At 40.5% G+C, this 19,864-nt stretch overlaps 1 protein-coding gene across 2 annotated transcripts in view; it reads right to left on the reverse strand.

Moving 5' to 3' along the window:
- Nucleotides 1-19,556, reverse strand: part of plppr2b (phospholipid phosphatase related 2b) — a 45,222-nt gene extending 25,666 nt beyond the window's left edge. For both annotated transcript variants that reach the window (XM_029438124.1, XM_029438132.1), the window contains exons 1-3: nt 19,303-19,556; nt 15,949-16,059; nt 1-163 (exon numbers count right to left, since the gene is read on the reverse strand). The exon at nt 1-163 is cut by the window's left edge and continues 26 nt beyond it. In XM_029438124.1, coding sequence (XP_029293984.1) covers nt 1-163; nt 15,949-16,059 — 274 coding nt within the window. In that variant the 5' untranslated portion in view covers nt 19,303-19,556. The remainder of the gene's footprint in view (nt 164-15,948; nt 16,060-19,302) is intronic.
- Nucleotides 19,557-19,864: the final 308 nt, after the last annotated feature.

Below are 19,864 nucleotides of genomic sequence, written 5' to 3' on the forward strand. Positions count from 1 at the left end.
GGGAGTAGACGAGGACAGGCGGCGCCTTGCTGTTGTCCTCCGGTCCAGGGTACGGCTTGGAGTAGGTTTTGTCGAAGCAGAAGAAGCCCTGGATGTGCACAGGGAACGTGTCCGTGTACTCAAAGTAGTACGCCAACAGAACGGTCCCTGCCATGATGACCAGCTGAAAATAAAACATATTGGTTCCAGCTTTAGGATTAGATCCACAGGGAGAGTGTAGGAGTTGGGAAAAGAAAAGACAGCCGGAAAGGAGAGAAGTGGAAAATGTTGTCACGGATTAAAAATAAAAAAGGAGAGATTTTTCCTTCACAGAGCAAAAATGATGGATGCTCCAGTAATGTGTAAAATGAATCAAGTGTGTGTGGAGAGATAGTGAGGGATGAGGATGAGAGGGAGGGAGCTAGTGATAGAGACAGAGGGAGACAAATAAGCAGGGAGACAGATAAAGAGAGGGAAAGAGAGAGCACTGACAGCAATACAGAGTGAGAGAGAGAGATCCCTTCAGCGGTGTGAGAATGCAGAGTGGGAGGGTAAAAAAACAAATGGAGACCGATCAAAGAAAATAACGCTGTATGGAGGAAGAGAAGAAGAACTGAACAAGGATGGGAGAGATGTGGGAGGGGGGGTGAGACACAGATGGGGTGAAAAAGAGCAGAGCGGTGGAAAAGACAAGAGGAGGCAAGGAGAGAGAAAAACTACCCTGGGAAAAGCATAGGGTAGCACGAGAAGAATTATATGTGTGCGTGCGTGTGTGTGTGTGTGTGTGTGTGTGTGTGTGTGTGTGTGTGTGTGTGTGTGTGTGTGTGTGTGTCTATCTGCATAACTTAAGTTATTATTGTACCACACATTAAAAATGCCAGCTGTATGCAAAGCACGAGCCATGAAGCATAACATATGACCTTCATAACTATTTAAAATAGTTTGATAATAAAAATGTATTAGCAATTCATAACAGATTGAATGTGACAGAGAGATACAGAGAGTAAGAGAGCAAGAGGGGATGATAAACATAGAAAACATTAAAAAAAAAATGCTATTCTGCACAGATGAGACAGATGCACACGTACAAATTATTAATTTATACTCCAGTAAACAGCACTCCAACTACTTTTCCTAGATCCCTACAGGAAAAAACAACAACTGCATAGTAAGCTTCTCTTGCTGAAAACTAAAGGGTTTGTGCAATATTTGTCAGCCCTGCGGGAATGGGCCTGAAACTAAAACGACAAGTTAAAAAAGAAAAGTGAGTTTAAATATAGCAAGCTGCCGATTAGTTTCATCATAATCAGCAGCCTGCGAGATGAACTTCTGTTGTATGTGAAGGACACATTTATCACCACAAAGACATGAGGAGCCTCTGCTGGCAGTGTGGCAGCTTTTACACATTGTTCTGTTACCGTAAAGTGGTTACAATTAATATGTGTAGCATTTGAGGGTTAATAACACATATTGCAAATAACCATGTTAATAATAGTTATTATTATCTAAACATGTTGAAGCCAGACCTCAAGCAAGGAGGTGGGCTGAATAAAGCACAGCAGACATGTTGACTTGTCTGTCACAGGTGAGGCTAATATAATACATTATTGCATTGTATTGCAATAATTGCTGGAAAGGAGACATCATTTCTGAATCTGATTCATTTGGGAACAATAAAGGAACAAGAGTTCTCTCACGGTGACACAGCTAACAAAGACTCAAGTTAGCTTAATTTAGTACACGTGTCAAGTCCAAAATGCACAGTGGGAAAGGATAAACATGTAACGCTTATTAGCAAACAACATCAATCAAATACAGAATATGAAGAAGCCAATTCACAGCTAGTGGGAGCGTCTTTTGTCTTTTGTGCATAAAAGGCTTGGGCAGATATTTACACATTAGAAACTAATTAAAAAAAGGCATTTCTTGAGAATGTTATTTTAGTAATGTTGAAATATAAAGGGTGTGTTTAGGATGATTTTTGTTTTACAGAAAGTTAGATGAGAGGATCAATTCCACTCCGACTATGGAGCTAGAGCCTGGCGTCGATTAGCTTAGCTTAGCATACAGTTGTCATGGTCCTAGGGGTTTGTTTGTAGTTGTTTTCCTGTTTTATTTTCACTCTCTTCAAGTCTTCTTTTAATTCCTGCCTTTGACATTTTACCCCCTGAGTGATTATCTGCCCTGCCCTGATTGTTTTCACCTTTCCCTCGTTAGCATTTAGTCTTTGTGCTCCCTTCTCCTTGTGCTTGTTTTCATCTTACTTTGTTCCTTGTATCAAGCTGTTCAGCCCTGGTGGCTCGTGTTTGAGTTCTCCCTGTGATTTAGCCTCCCTGGAGTTTTTATGGATTTACTTCTGTTTCCTGACAGCTTTTGGACTCTCAGGCTGTAAGTCATTTGTGTTAATAAATCATTGAAATCTTTCTGCTACCTCCTCATCAGTTTGTCTGCATTTGGGTCAACCATAGACTGGATAAATAATGTCCAAAACTACAATTCCTGAGACTGAAAACAGTGTCATATGATATTTATGATATATGTAGACATTACAGTGGCTAGTGTGTGTTGCTGCGGCGGTCTGTGTTGGCTTGCAGTGTTCCTGGTCCCCTAAAGTTTGTGTTCAATCTGTACACAAATCGAAATGTAAAAAAGACTAGTGTTTTTATGAGGTTTTACGCTGGTTGCCTGAACTCCAGGAAGACACCATGCTGGGTCTTCTCATATAACATAAGCATATTTCCCAAAATGTCAACCTATTCCTTAAATGTTTAGCATGTACTGTGACGACAACAGCATCTTAAACCACAGGTGTTTTTAGTTGCCTCATCCTTTACCCACAAAATGTAAAAACAATGGCAGCATATGTACAGTCTGTTGTGTTGTCATAGTGGAGTACTTTAGTGTTCAGCATTTAAATGAACAACAACAAGTATTGTGTTTGTACTGATTTTGTTTTTATTTATCTAAATTATATTTTGAAGGATTTGAGGAAGAATCTTCTTTACAGCACTCACAGGAAAAGTCTCACAGTGGCTGAACAAGTGATACACCGCTGAGAGAACCTCCTCCAACATGTTTATCCTCTTCAGCAAAGTGGCAGCATCCTCACTTGGACTAATGCTATAGGGAGTGGAAGAGGGGACTTACACGTAACGCATTTCAGCTTTATTTCAAACTGAAGAGGGATAATGGGCATGGGAGAGATCTTCTCTACAACTCTTCTTTCCTTCTTTCCTTTAAAGCCACTGACAATCTGTGGATGCTTCCCTTTTATGAGTTGCAAAATCAAATAATTGATCTCTACGGTCCCATGGCAATGTGTAAACCTAATCTGCGTCGTATCGTCTTTGCACTGAGCGGTGATGAATTTCGGCGACAACACACATGCCCGAGGCCCTTAAAAACAAAACCTGTGAGGGACACAGAAACACACACATACATGCACACACATATCAACACAACCATACAAACACCTCTAGTTTGTAGTGTTTGTATATATAATCCAACAATACCAAGCAGCTCTGTTTCTTTTCCATGTTCTTTGCCATCTACAGTACATGCACTTTGTGTGTTTGAGTAGGTGTGTGAGTGTTTCCATGTGTGTGTTTGCATGTAGGCATGTGGGTGCATTCCCATGTCTGAGCAGGAACTCTGACACAGGCACACTGTGTTGAACATTTCTTTCCATCATCCATTCCTCTCTTCTTGCCGAGCTACAGAAGGCTTGAGGGAGGGAGGTGTAGAAAGGTGGGAGGAAGCGAGCAAGCGAGGGAGGGAGGGAGGTCTACGATCGACCATCACATTTTAAACAAACATTTGAAGACAACTACGGAAAACATCCCTGGGAGATTATGCGTGTTGTTTTGCATCTACTTTTGCGCTACATAAGCATTAACATTGGCTGTTCTTATCACTATCTGTCAGTCTGAGAGAGCTAACAACCATGAGTGCGGAATAATACATGAGAAGACACAAGTTTCATTCATTCTGGGACAAGATTATCACAGCAAAATATTTAGGTATGATTTAAAATACAAAAGTTCCAGTAAATAGAGTCATCAAACAGAAAATACAGCCTCCATCCTGAAAACAGGCTTGAAGCTCTTGTATGACTTTTCATCTCCCTTCCCTCCCACATAAACAAAGCAAAGGTCAAAGCAACTTCAAGTTGATGGTTTCTAATTAGCACATCCTGCACCGGTCACCTTGGAAAATCACTTTGCATAATAAATGGTTTCTAAAGCTCCGTGTGCATATGCGGCATGACACGGAGGTCACGGAGGGTCAAGACATGCTGACATCATTCTGTCACATGACTCGTCTCCAAGCAGACGGTTTGCCCAGGGTCGTCACATGGCAGCTATTTGAGGGTGTTTCTAATTTAGGGAATGTAAACACTTTTTGAATTGTACACAGAAACTATTTCTGACAGGCGGTGCCAATTAATTTCTGCTTTATTGTCCCCAAAAGCCTCCGATGTTGATCCGATGAAGTCCAGCTATAGGTGATGTTTGAGTGAAAATATAGAACCGATTTCCAGGTTCTTTTTTGATCCTCCGTCTGTCACCTGTTGTCTCTCCTTAGAGGACTGTTCACCTTGTTCCTCCCTTCTAAATCCGTTCAATCTCTTTCCTCGTCATCGTTCACACCTCATATAAACTACTTCAAGCCCCTTTTCAAATTGTATAAGTTTAACATTTAAAGATGTACTTGGAGAAGAGCAGTTTGTTCCTGTTCCTTCAAGTAGTTTTAATTCCATTTCAATTATACTGGCTTAATAATAATAATAATAATAATAATAATAATAATAATAATAATAATAATAATAATAATAATAATAATACATTTTATTTGTAAAGCGCCTTTCAAAGCTAAAAGCAATCTCAAATTACTTGTCTGTTACAGATTTACTCTCAGTGATCTCTCAGCTCAATCATTTAGGAAATCTGGCTTAAAACAAGCACCTATGTGGTTACAAATCGCCACATGAAATAGATGTTTTATCAATTGGCAATTCTATCAGATTTACATCCACACAATGTAAAAAAAAAAAACCTCCCTCTAAATTAAAAGCCAAGTCGTAATTTGTCCATGACCTGTAGAACAACACATTGTTTTCTGATCTGACGCTTCTATCGGCAACACGAAATCATTTGTCTGTGCTTTTTTTAAACTGTTACAAATCACTGTTTTATAATGTAACAACATTGTGGTTAAGGTTAGGTTTGGGAAACATTTTGGTTTAGGTCAAATGGCATGTGCTTTCTCAAGAACAAAAGAAGAAAATAAACGTATATTATATTGGTCGATGAGGCCTATTGTTTTCATATTCAAGTCTATATAGATGAGAAGCTCTGTCACTCAACTTCCTCAATATAAAACCATAGACTGCTGTCCCACTAGCACAGGAGTTGATTGACTATCATGTGGCGAGTCTCTATTGCTCTTGCTGGCTCTAGATCTTTCATGTCCTTGTAACCAGCTGAGATGTGACATTGTGCTGAGACCGCAGGTGATCCCCCTCCACAGTGTTATTGTGTAACGGAAATCGAAGACATTTTGGACAGAACAATCTAAAAATAGAAAACATTTCCCAAGCCTACTACTTCCCAACACAAAATTGATATCTCTGACCAAGAGATAAAGTAAACAAACAAATGAATTATATTTATATTATATAGCATGCTGAAAACCTAGATGCCCATTGACTATGTATCCTTACAATAAAGGATTTAAATGGGATGCTAATGTTGCTAAAGTGGGAATGTTTGTTCACATCTCTTACTCTGAATATATAAATGATCATTTTGAATAGTTTAGTAGTGCAAGCATTACATCTGGTTCATCAGTTCTTGTAAAATAACAGAATTATTTTTTATTATCATATAATCAGACTTCGCCCCTCAGCTCCCTCTGATTCATCTCAAGAGATTTGGCGTATCCGACACTAACCCCGTCTGTCTCCTCTTCTTCTAGCTAATCACACACTTCTCTTTTATGTTTGAAATCAGCGGTCCGACAATGTAAAGACAATGGCTTCTGTCCACATGTTTGAAAGAAATCTTAAGAAGTCTGCTTTTTCAGAAATGAAGAAAAGAAAGCTGCATGTGTGAAGGCACAACACACACTGAGGTGTCTCAAACTCTTGGATCACAAACTCCCACTCAAACATATTCAGCCTTGTAAACATTTTACAGCCTCGTGTTTTCTTTGACTACAAGTAGAATGTAACAATCAAATGTACACATACTGTAGTATGTTTCTGCACTTTAGTCTTTCAAACCAGATCACAGCAAATGTAGAAATGTGTGATTTGATAGGACTCATACAAATGTGGTATTGGTGGGGGGTTTCACATGACAAATGAGGGATTACCTTTATGCAATGAAAGCCAATTTGATGTAGCTACTAAAATCTCTCAGCATACATTAAGCCACATGATGAAAATAGAGTTTACAAAATAAGGCAGATTTAAGATGATGACCCCTTTCTAGCTGACCCCCTACCTAAGCTAAAAGGACTTATCAGGCCGTGTAATTAAGACTTAATGTTCATACCTCTCCCTTTTTAAAGGGAGTAAAAGCAAGAAAATCAAACAGACTAATACGGCACTGTGACAGAAACAGAGGAAACTCTCCTGCCCTCAAAAGCCCTTTAACCAGGAAAGGGGAAAATAAAATGTGACATTAATAGTGTGTTTTGGGACGGGGAGGGCTGTGGAAATAGATGTGGGCATCGCTAATGTCTCCTGGGGCCAAACTGTGAGCCTGCACATAAAGTGTCACATGTCTACCCTTGGCCTGTGTGGAGCGGCCAGATGGCAGAAAAGTCAACTGATAAAGTCAAACATGTTTACAGAAGGTGAGAATGAGTGGACGGAGGCTGGTGTTGAGATGACAGCACCCTGCTGGGAGTCGAAGATTGTCACACTGCTCAGGGTGAACAGGAGACACGCTGCTTCGTTTTGCTCGAAATTCATTTTCGTCAAAATGTCTGATGTGTTTTAGAATGAGTCCGACTGAGCATGCAGCAGGCGGAGCAACTCAGGATGTGTCTATTGGTACACATTGGTAAAAGTTGTGTTACTGCACACAGTGGGAGAGACACATTTAATGGATTTCTTAGTTAGTTACAGTTATAATATATAGTTATAAACATTTGGCCAGTCCCAGATAGGATAACAAGACACTGGTATTTATCAAACATAATATAGAATGTGCATCTTTATAAACAAAACCAAAACAACAAAAACAAGTTTTATTTCTAACCTTTATTTTACCAGGATAGGTCTCATTGGTCTCAAGAGCGTCCTGGCCAAGATAGGCAGCAGCATAGTTACAGACAAAAACAGTCACAATCACAACATTAATTAAAACATTTACAGACACAGCGGTCTGCTTCAATGTCTTTAAGAGTTGCTTTAAGTCTGTTCAGAGAGACCAGCTCTCTGAGTTTCAGCTCATTCTGCAGCTGGTTCCAGGCAGCAGCGTAACTAAAAGCCCTTATCCCAAGTTCTGTACAGACTTTTGGGACAGTTAAAAGAAACAAGTCCTCGGAGCGAAGCCGATACGGTCCACTACATTTCCGACTAATGTAGATCCTTAGTATTGTGGAAGAGTACCCAGAATAGTTTTATAAATAAGGATGTGCCAGTGTTTCAGTCTACGGGTGGTCAGGGAAGACCATCCAACACGAGCATATAAGGTGCAGTGGTGGTTTTGAGGTTTGTTATGAATCTCAGTGCCCCGTGGTAGACGGTATCCAGAGAGCTGAGGCACTGAGACGATGCATTCATATAAACAACATCTCCATAGTCCAGCACAGACAGAAACGTTGCAGAGACTAATCTCTTTCTGGCCTCGAAAGAAAAACAGGACTTGTTTCTAAAATAAAAACCTAATTTTATTCTTAATTCTTTCAAAAGTTCTAAAATGTGAGGTTTAAAAGAAAGAGAATCGTCAATGATAATAACAAGATACTTGAACTGAGACACAGATTCATCAGAACCCTGTGAAGTGGTGACAGCAGGGAGGTTCAAGTGTTTGGTTTTTGCTTTCGAGATCATCATGAGCTTCGTCTTTCCAGCATTTAAAACAAGTTTCAAATCACACAAGTTACATTGTACAATGTTAAAAGCAGTCTGGAGCTGACAAAGAGCCTGATGTGGGGAGGACGCAGAGCAGTACATTACTGTGTCATCAGCATAAAAATGGAAATTTGCATTTAAAACATTGTGAGTAAGATTATTTATATAAATGATAAATAACAATGGTCCTACAACCGATCCCTGTGGCACACCCTTGGATACATTAAGAGAATTAGAAGTTATACCTTCTGCCCGCACACACTGTGATCTGCCTGATAAATAGTTTTCATCTGTAGAGTCTTTGTGACAATAAGACATGATCTACGTTATGTATCTAAGTTACAAGTTACAGAGTTATTTGTTGTAACTTACATCTCCTGGACCTTTTCTGCCTAATTCTTTGTGCATCATCCATATTTACACACTCAATGTTTATATTACTAAACAAAGTATGTTCCCAGTAAAAAGGACATTAATCTATATAAATCTATACAATGAACAAATCCGCTTTTCTTTTTACAGACCTGCAAACCGTCCACATAGCATTTATTACATGTTCATATAGCACTTATGGAGTACTGGAAGCTATGTGTTGCCAAACATTGACAAAACACCAAACTGGGCACATAAAGATATCCGCTTTTTTCAGATCCGTTTTTAAACATAGTTCTATGCCATATTTTACTAAATCTCTTTGTGCTCATTAATCAGCCTTAAATGAATCGACAGATTAAAAACTTATCCTCCAAACAGCATGGTTAAACAAGCATCTCGAACATCAAGCCTGGCATCACCAACTTCTTTCATTAGTGCCAGGTTGGTTTCAGACGGCTTCACAGAGTTACTATCTTCAGTTTTCAGCACTAAAAAGCTTCCTAAGTTAGCATGAGAGGAGGCTGCAACATTTGATTTGGTTTCCTGATGAGTTTATATAATCACACTCGGTCCCTTGATTAGAGACGGTGAACATTTCACAGTTGAGGTTTTACCTCTCTGATTTTGAGCAGGTGATTAAAAAAAACAACTCAAGGTCTGATTTTAGACCACAAATACACACACACAGTCAGAAAGACACAAACCACTGTAACACACACCACTCTCTGCCTCACTCTTACTCATCTGCATAAATAATATGTAAATGAAAACCAAAAGGCCTGCATATCACAGACTCAACATGGATAACAAGCAAATTAATGGGCTTGACTGCCTCCTGGTGTCACCGGATTGTATTACAACACACTGAGCAAGACAAGTGCAAGATAGATGAGCCGACTGATAGAAGAAAAGTGGACGAGCCAGAGGGGCAGAGCCTTAAAGAGAGGACAGGGAGAGTCAGCAGAGGGAGAATGGAAGAAGATAAAGAGACGGATAAAACAGTTAATGAGACATTAGTATATCACAGAATACGCAGGGGTAAAGCCGAGCGTGCCGCTGGGAAATAAAACCGAGGAAGGCAGCAGAGAGAGGAGAAAACAAAAGGAGAGAGGAGGTGAGAGAGAGCAAATGAGGATGTATGAGAGCGTGAAGTGGAGAGAAAGGTAAAATACAAAGAGGGAACAAGGGAAAGGGAGAGGATCAAAGCAGGCATTCATCTTTTCGGCACCCACATGCCCTCCCCGCTTTCCAACTCTCTCTTCTTCCACCTCTTTTGTTTGTCTAGGTGTATTTTATCACCACGCGGGCATTATCTTAAACTCATCAGCTTTTTCCTTCTGTTATCTGTCAAAAAGCATCTTTACCTCAATCATTTTGAAACCCTCCCCCTTCTTGCTGCTTTTCCCTCCATGTCTCTCAATCATCCTCACTGTCAACACTCTCTCACACTTTGTCTCTCTGTTGCTACAGTATCTGCTTCCCTCCCTTAACCCATTCTTCCTCCCTTTCATGTCTCCCTCTCTTTATTGCAGCAACGATCATGTAATTCTAAAAAATCCCCAGTCCTCAAGCAAACATGCCCCCACATCTTACAAACGGAAGAATAAAAGCAGATGCAGGCTCACACAACAATACAAAACCCTACAGTGCAATTAAATGTTTCATTCCGTCGCTTTCTCCTTACATACCTAAACAAGTATTCATTCTTTTTAATAAACTATTGTCTGTTTTGCCTTCCTATTTGTTCACAGAAATAAATAAGATTGGTGTCTTTTTAATGTGTTTTTTAAAAAACCCAGGCAAATAAATAATTTTACTGACAAGCTTGACTTTGATGTAATCTGTCCTTGAGCCGGAAGGGATGCCAATTTCATAAATGGTGAATATCTCGATTCTCCTCGGCTACAATTTATTCAGCTGACATCATTTGCAACATGTTAGAATCAGTGTACAAAGCGAGGGGCACGATTATATCTTACATAAGCAATTTTATTTTAGAGCAAAGATCTTAAAAATTTCTAATTCTGATAAGATCATTTGGCCCCGGCGCTGCATCCTGGATAGGCCACTACTCTTTTCAATATCCACAGATGATATGAACCTATATTATGATACACAGGCCGCGGTCTTTCATCCCCACTTCTTCCCTAAAGTGATAACAGGTGGGAGGCAGCCAGCTAACAAGTGTTTCAAAGATGCAGAGAAATCCCAGCGCAGCAGACAGACAGGCAGCTGCTATTCATGGAGTCTAAGAGATAATGAGAGGGAAACTATAGGGAGAGTGTGTGTGTGTGTGTGTGTGTGTGTGTGTGTGTGTGTGTGTGTGTGTGTGTGTGTGTGTGTGTGTGTGTGTGTGTGTGTGCGTGTGTGTGTGTGTGTGTGTGTAGTAGAGGGAGGGGACACGTATAATAATTGGTGTCATTTTTTAATAAAATGAGCATGAAAACTAACCCCAGAGAATTAACCAGTAATATATTTTAGTTTAACGTAATGTGTTCAGGGACATGATTAACTTTTTTCTCAAGTACTTTTGATGTCTCTCCTATGTGGGTGATGGTATATACAGTAGATTGCACATAGAGGTGTTGAACATAAGTCACTTGTTGTATATTAGGAATGGTTGGAAGGGCCAAATTAAATATGGATTTAGTATGAAACTACTAGACAAGTTTAGTAAGTAGATATGGTGATTACGGAGAGATTGTTGAGTATAGTTTGGTGTGTGTGTGTGTGTGTGTGTGTGTGTGTGTGTGTGTTTGGGGGGGGGGGAGTCTTGGTCTTGGCACAAGTTAATCTGTTTGGAGCAAAACATCTTTAGAAAAGAGTAAACACATGCCACAAATGCGTTGCTCCGAGGCAGAAAGACTAGCTGAGGCAGTATCATACCCAGCAGGGAATACGGATGATGTGAGCACATGCAGAGCGGAAGAGGCTTTGTTGTAGGGAACTGGAAGCCTGATTAATTTAGGATGCTGTTCATTATTGGAGCAAACGATGCTCTGCCACCTTCACACCTAAACCAAAAAAAAAATGATGAAAGATACCAGAGGCCGTCTGTGCTCAGACACAGCAACATATATCCTGTCAACAAGCAAGGAAATGTTTTTCCTTAAGTGAATGCATTGTCAATCAAGCACTGTGATAAGCAACAAAACAGATGAAACACAACAGAAGCAATCCTTTCTTCTGGAAATTATATTTCTATGTACTATATATACTACTAGTTTCGCCTCGGTGGATTATATTTAGTGGCAATTCTCGATAAAATGAGGGAAAATCTATGTTATACCGCACACAAGTTGTAGAGAGTTGGTCAGGCTCACACACATTCAGTTTCAACATTTTGGGACTTGCCATATGCTTGTCAATGTCAGTACGTATGTTGATAAAGACGTACAAAGTGCAGGAGTTTGACACCAGAGGCTGGGGTTCCACGTGTGGTCAGGTTTGGAAAACAAAAGCATTTTGGTTAACGTTGGAGAAAAATCCACCGAATCTGACTCACCATGGAAGGTTTTTAAAAAAGGATCAACATCTATGCAGCAGAACCAGAGATATTGTCTTTTTTATTTCACACAATGCCTACGTTGCCCACAATGGAACTGACGGCTGATAGTTTGGTTGGAGATTCAGAAGTGTTATGCTAGTATCAGCTAATTTAACTTTGAGCAGAGATGCAGATCGGGCAACAGAGATATGGTAACATCTCTTCTTTCTGACTCCACTAGATTATTTTCATTTTCAAATTTGAAGTCTTCAGCCCCAACCGACGATGACTCAAGTGACATCACTTGAGGGTATTTATCATATTTACGTTGCTCCCTCTGGAGCCACAAAGACTTTACAAAGATGTTTTCACATGCCCCCGAGACCTGTAAACAGACTTTGATATGTAAAATTGATGAGTTCCCCTTTAACTATGTGCCTAAACATAACCATAAAAAGTATTTATTGTGAGTTTTTTTCAGTTTCAAGAATGGTTATTGCAGAGAAAACAAATGAATGTTTTGCAGATACATCTAATATAAATTGGCAGATATGTCTAGCCATGCTTCCTCAGTATGTGGACGAAGAATGTAGTTGGGGGCTGAATTATACTTTCGTTCAAACCTATATGCTGTTGCAAATGAGTAGTATGTAAACTGAGACAGAAACCTATGCACCACATTTTGAAGCAAAAAGCCATGAGAGATTAGGCATAAATTACTGAGCAGGCTCACATTAGGGAATGTATAGGGAAGCTGGGAAATGAGAGATGCAAGCAGACGTGTACTGAGACCTTAGAGTATCATCAGACACAGTATGGGCTGTAGACCTGAAAAATGATGTGGTCCGATACTCAGCAGTCTGTTTACTTTACAGATCTCGCTGTGCCACAGGAGGAAGCAGCCAACGAGGCATGAGGAAGGAGCTGGCAGTCGAGGCACAACAGCTAAGCAGGAAAGCCAGAATACACACTGCAAAGGCTGGGTGCCATGAATTAGCAGCTACAGTACATCCACCGTAATAATTATCACATCCTACTATTACAGCTACACAGCAGTGTTACAGCTACACTACTACCACTCACTGGCTGCAAGTTGTACGCTCAGTGATATCCACTCAAAGAGTCCACTTGTAGTCACTCTGAGTACTTTGTAAGTCAGCTTCAGTACAAATTTTCACAGTAGGCCACACCAACTCACAACCTTCCTCCCATCCACCAGGGTCTAAAGCAAGTCAGGAATCAGATGTATCAAAATGACTTTTTAAAGAGGGTCCTTTGAAGCAGTGCCTCTGATAGGCTGCAGACCAGTCCCTTGCATATCTTTGCAGAATGATGGCAGCGACAGCATGGAGTAAAAACAAGAGAGCTGAAGATACAGAGAGAAAGAGAGGACGACTTATCCTCCGATCATCATGTTGTTTTTATCCTACGCAGTTTAAAGTGAAATTGTTGATATCTCCCTTGTTTGTATAGGAAACTGATAAGGCCAGTTCACACATTTGAATCTAGTAGAAGAAGAAGACGATGACTATGAGAGACAGGGGAAAGAGAGTTGAAGGAAGAAACATGGAAAGCGGTAACAGAGGGAGAGAGAGAAACAGTAATTCAAGTTAGAGACGGTAGACAAGCCTTGAGATTAAAGCAGCGATGAACTGACGACGGGACATGACCGAGAAAAGAGGGAAAAGGCCATCGTCATACCGATAAAATGATAAAGGAAGAGAGAGCAGGACCGAGAGAGACGGAGAGTGAGGTTGTGAGAAAAAGAGGGAAAGAGAGATGGAATCAGCAAAAAGATCACAAGAGAAGAAGAGGAATAAGACTGGGCGTTTCAATTGAAAAGAAATGGGTAATGAGATGCTAATGTAACAACAAAGGAGCGAGTGCCCTCCGGGGGAAGCTATGCAACAGCAAGCTGCTTCAGTATAAACACATTAGAAGGGGGAATTGAATTTAAAAATGCCCTTTATTAAACTACGGCATTGTACACAGATATATATAGCGATTAAAGTCAAATTAGATTTACATCACTCCACCTCTGGCACTGTTTGAACAAAATAAAAACAATAGATGCACCGCTGGAGAGAACGATTAAGGTGACAAAATGGGAAAGAAAGTGCAAAAAGCAGAGAGTGTATCAGTTGCACTTAACACCACACTGTAGATGTTTATGTCACCCTTCGGTGTGATATATGAGGTGAGAATGAGGACAAGGTCTACTAGCCCTAAGAGAAAAAGGGTGAGCAGAAGCGAGGGGAGAAATGAAAAGAACGAAGAAGAAATGACGGAGACTCATGAGGGAACAAGAAGCTGGAGAGGAGGAATGAGGAGAAAGGAGGTCTTTGCGATATCAGACAGGCTTTCGAGTGGGAGGAGGAGATGAAGCTTTACAAGTAAAGGGGAATAATGGAGAGATCCGTGGTGATGTAATTGCTCAAGGGAATAAGTGCAGGAGAGGAGTGATGTAGAGGATCTGTATAAAAAGAGCGACTGGGCAGTACTCAAGAGACCGTCAAAGAGAATACCAGAGGAGGGGAGGAGCTGACAGATATAAGCCTAGAGATATTAAAGACATACTATGAAAAAATTAGAAAGCTAGAAAATCATTATAACAAGTCCTCAAGAGGATGCTGAGATTGAGCCAATACCAAAGCAAAAGGAAATAAAAGCAAGCTTAAGAGTGCGCTTAAACCTGCAGGGATTGGGGGATATCCGTGTTATAAAGAGATGCAGCAGCAACAGAGGTGCGTGTTGAAGAGTATTATCATGTGGAAAGAGTGTAGGAATCATGTGTTGGATGAGGCACAAAGAGCAGATGAAAAAAAGCTATACTGTGATCTCAAGAGGATGTTGTGAATGAGTGAATGAGTAGAAAGAAAGAGAAGAAAGAACGAGGTTGGAGGAAATCCTTCCGGAGATTCAGATGAGGTGCTGCTGCAGGTACACTAAAGAAATATGCAGTTTGTTATAGTTTACACTAGAAACTTTAAACCCTGGATGAGACAAGTTTTCACAAGAGCTGTGTTTACTTAAATTTAACTTGTAGGACAGAGAAACGTCCATATCTATTCTCATTCCTCTTGTACGCCTGGAGGCTATTATACAGTATCTACTATTGCAAAACCTGAACTTCTGGCTCAGCTAGTTCCTATAGCAAATCTTAATATTTTAAACCATATAAGAATACAACATCTCCTTTTTAGGGTGCATTTAAAAGACTGTATTTTAAAGTTAAAAACAGCTAGTTCAGCTATCGTTGCACTGTAGCTCAGAGGACCTGCAGGCCTGGAGCGTGTTAGTGCAGTGGCACGGGCTAATTGGGTTTCCGTTCTTAATTAGGCCAATTAATTAGGAAATGCAGCTAAGGCCATGAGCGCTTCATCAGGTAATTTAGGGATTAAAGGAAGAGAAGAAGGGTCATGGGAAGAGGAGAGTCGCAGAGGAAAGGAATTGTGCAAAAAGGTCACTTGAGAGAGACTTTGTTCCGAGGATACCTCAGCAATAGACCGCTTCACCCTTCTGCTGAATGTTATCTCTAAATGATTCATGGACTGATGGTAATTACCCATTTGTGACAATTCAATCGAATCAATCACTGCTTTGGGAGTCAGTGATTTGAAAACAGAGCCTGCTAATTTATGCAATTTCCCAACTGACGCTCATTGTTGTAAATCTGCCATGAGAAACCTGTGAAATGATGGAAGAAAGAGATTTGTGAAGAAATGGAAGAGAAGAGGAAGCATTCACAGGCAGATGGGGTGTGACTCAGTGTGACGCCAAGTTCCCATTCTTCATTTCTGCCCACTTTCATGTACAACCAGGCAGCATTTACACAGCATATTGCACATAACCTTGCACATTGTACAGTATTGGGACCATCAAATCACTTTCAATATGACTTTCAATGTTCAGGTCTGATCAGGCTCAAACTTTCAGCTGTGAGTCGAGTCTGATGAGCACAACATGCGACCACAACGCTGCATACTGGTCCCTTGTGAACAAAATGCGTCCAAACACTCACCTCCACAAAAAGGAAGCAGGGCACAATGTAGGTGCTGGTCTTTAGCTGGCCGATGTCTCCGGGAAAGCTCCTCATCGCCCTCCTCTGTGCTGACAGCTGACTGTCAATCATCTGTGGGGTCAAAGGTTATTGCAGAGCTTTAGTTCAATTTGTTCTGTTTGAATCAAAAGGATATAATATATTATCACACAAGCACAGACAAACTCAAATTCATCAAGATGTGGATCCAAGTTCATGAAGTTGTGGACCGTGTTTAATCATTTCTTTTTCGTGAGGTTCATAATACTAAACAATAAAAGCAGTGTTTGCACACACTGTTAGAATAGCCAGGATTACTTTAAGAAGTAGTAGTAATACAGGAGAGGCATAGAATTCAAGCTATTAAAATAATATAATATTGAGACAACTTCAAACTCATCCCAAGTCAACTTAAGTTTGTAAGTTTGGCTGTGGATAATAATTGGCTTGACTTATTAGTTAAGAAAGAGACCTGACTGGCACCTCGATTTAGTCATAACTTTGTGACAACAATGAGTCATGAAACAGTTAAACAGTGTAAAGAGAATTTCGTATTTGTCTAAAAATAAGCTACTAGAAAAACACAGACAAGTAAAACCTAATATACAAAGAAGTTGCTCAGCAGAAGCAGTTTTGAATAACTTTTGACTTTTATGACTTTGTTAAGACTATTACAGGACTTCTCGTGTAATACATTAGTGCTGCTGCTATCAGTGATGTGGGTCAACAGTTGACTGCACGCGATTACATCCAATGCCAAGATTCAAGCCCCATCTCAGACCTACAATTGTAATTAACTAACATTATAACTAAAATTAAATGTAATTAAAAACATTTACTCAAGTACTGTACTTAATCAGAGTTACGTGTACTTTAGTATTTCAACATTATTATATAACATTTTTACTTTTTACTCTTCTACATTTATCTGACAGTTACTTTGCAGATTCAAAAATGCACACGTACAGGTGCGCACACACATAGACAGACATTCAGCAGTGTGGGGAGCCAATCAAAAGAATTGGGGGGGATGGCGGTTGGATGAGGTTGAAAGGAGGAGAAGTAGAGTGGAAACAGAGGAGCGATGATCAAAAACAAAAGCCTGACAGAGAGAGATAAGAGAGAGACAAAGTCATGATGCAGACGTTCGGAGACTCTTCAGAAGTGAAGATGCGAGGGTGGGGGAAAAGCCAGCAGACTCAGCACTGGGAAATAACAGTTATCGGGGGATAACAGGTAGAAGTTGAGGGAAAAACAGCTTGAGTCCCCAAAGTGGGAATAGAAGGAGACAGGGAAGAGTTGAGGTGAGGGAAGATAGCTTATGAGATGCACAGGGTTTCTGACATGCAAATGAGTACACTCATGATGAATAATGTCAGCTTCTGCTTTATGGACACCTCAAAAGGTCTTCAAGGAAATCCTCTGTGAATACAACAGCAAATGCAGTTTTTCTAAGAACTTTGAAATCATGATTTTATCAATCATAAAGCAACTGCCCTCAGCAGTCTTCAACATCATTTTATTCATTCAAACACCAATTGGTTCTCCTCTTCAGATATCGAGCCTATTCCCTCATCTCTTTGACAACAATTATCTCGCTGACTTTATAGCTGAGGGCAAATCTCTGCTGCCGTGTCAGCCCTTTCCTCAATCAATGGTCCTTTTTGGCGAGAGGGGAGGAAGCCACGGTACAAGTTTGGAATAGGTCCATGTCTTAATCAGTGATATAGTAAAATGTCAGTTTCATGTTTAACATTTCACAATGACAGAAACCACTTTTTTTTTACCCTGAAATTAATAATTAATAATTCGTCAAAGCACTTTTTAAAAGTAAAACATAAAAGAGTAAGGAAAAGCGGTATGATGTATTCATTAGATTGCTATTAAAATATTGCTGCAACATGTTAAGGAGCATTACAGTATATACATTATTAACCAAAGCATTAAAGATGTAATGCTCTCACTAACCCAATTCACTTAGATCTTCTCTCATCTGGAACAGTATAATCTAACAGAAAGATTAAATTCAAAATTAGACATCCTCTGAAAAAGTGTATAACAAGCTATACACTAGAAATGCACCTGTCTGTATTACACAGCTACTGAATAATGGTCCCTTCAGAATAAACATGCAGGATTTGTGGGGATTATATCATCATCCTTTCTGCAAAAGGTCCACAGATTTGAACTCCAATTATTTGTCAATGAAGTCCCTTTTGGGAGTTTCTGTTCCACGTCATAGATTTATCATCCTTGCCCTCTATTAATAGCTTCACATGAGACTTGTTTATGTCAAATGGTTGGAATGTTTGAACATGTCCTTCAAAAATCTTGCAGACAAAGCAGAACAGATTACACTCACTGTGTTTAAGTGTGTTAATTATTCATGCTGTGGTTTATATACTTGTTTTTATCCACTATCGCCTGCCTTATGGGGAACAATATCCCACTATTACCCCACTATTCCAATATAAGTACAAGCTTCTGCTATAGTCGAGTCTCAGCTACAGCACAAAGTGCTTTTATTGGTGAAAGGCATTCATTGATACTAGCAAAGAGAACGGGTTGTACAATTTGTTGCAGAGGATAAAGGAATTGCAAATACACACATACAATATACAATATACACATTCCTCTCTAAACCTCCAAACACACACACACACACACACACACACACACACACACACACACACACACACACACACACACACACACACACTCTTTCTTTATGTACCCGTCTTCCAAAGCAGCAAGAATCCATGAGGCGTGAGGTTGGCATGACTGATTTGTCTATTGTGTTGCTGTCCATGTTATTCACTATGATGTGCATCCTTAAGCTCCGCACTGGTACCACGGCAACAAAAGACCCACTCACTCTTGTTGGCACACATACGGGTGCACACACACACTTACAGGGACTGATATTCACACACGCAAAAGTGACCATCATCACAGTATACATTACATGTCAACTTGAATGTCAGTCCAACAAGTGGTGCTGCACAGCTGATGTGTGTGTGTGTGTGTGTGTGTGTGTGTGTGTGTGTGTGTGTGTGTGTGTGTGTGTGTGTGTGAGTGAGTGAGTGAGAGAGAGAGAGAGAGAGAGAGAGAGAGAGAGAGAGAGAGAGAGAGAGAGAGAGAACATCCTGCACAGAATTCCTACTGTGCTGCACCTCAGGTTCAACAATGTGGCTCGTATAAGATGCACAATCACACTCAAACACATAAACATACTGTCTCTCTCGCATTTGCACACATACATATTCAGAAAACAACCCATTTCCAAAAAGAACGAGGGAAAAAAGCAGTGCAGTAACTGGTTTGAAAAACTCTCACCTTAAATCTCTGTATGTTGGACACAGTGCTGCTGCTGCACAGTTACCGCTGCCTCCTCCGAATCTCCGTCTCTAGGAAGATTTGCTCCTGCAGCGATCTCCCATTCTGTGGTTGCGTTGTGGTCTCGGCTCCGCTTCTCTCTCCTTTCCCCTTTTCGTCTCTTTCAAAGCAAAACCACCCCTCACTTCCGCCGCTCCGCCACTGAGAAGCCCTCGGCACTGAGTGAGAATAGAGCGAGAGCGAGAGAGAGAGAGAGAGAGAGAGAGAGAGAGAGAGAGAGAGAGAGAGAGAGAGAGAGAGAGAGAGAGAGAGAGAGAGAGAGAGAGAGAGAGAGAGAGCTTGCCCACTGCCAGGCACCCAGCCTCTAGTCAGCCTACTCTATATCTGTCTGCACTCAGCCGCTAAGCTAAATATGATGATCTTCAACAGCACTTCAAGGCTAATTAGTCAAGTGAAGTGATCCACAGGCTTGGTGAGGGAGGGTTCTCCGCGCAGTTGCCGGTGGATATTAGGAGAGAAGAGAGAGAGAGAGAGAGAGAGAGAGAGAGAGAGAGAGAGAGAG

This window comes from Cottoperca gobio, chromosome 1 (genome assembly GCF_900634415.1).
Source record: "Cottoperca gobio chromosome 1, fCotGob3.1, whole genome shotgun sequence".
In the NCBI taxonomy this organism is placed as follows: Eukaryota; Metazoa; Chordata; class Actinopteri; order Perciformes; family Bovichtidae; genus Cottoperca; species Cottoperca gobio.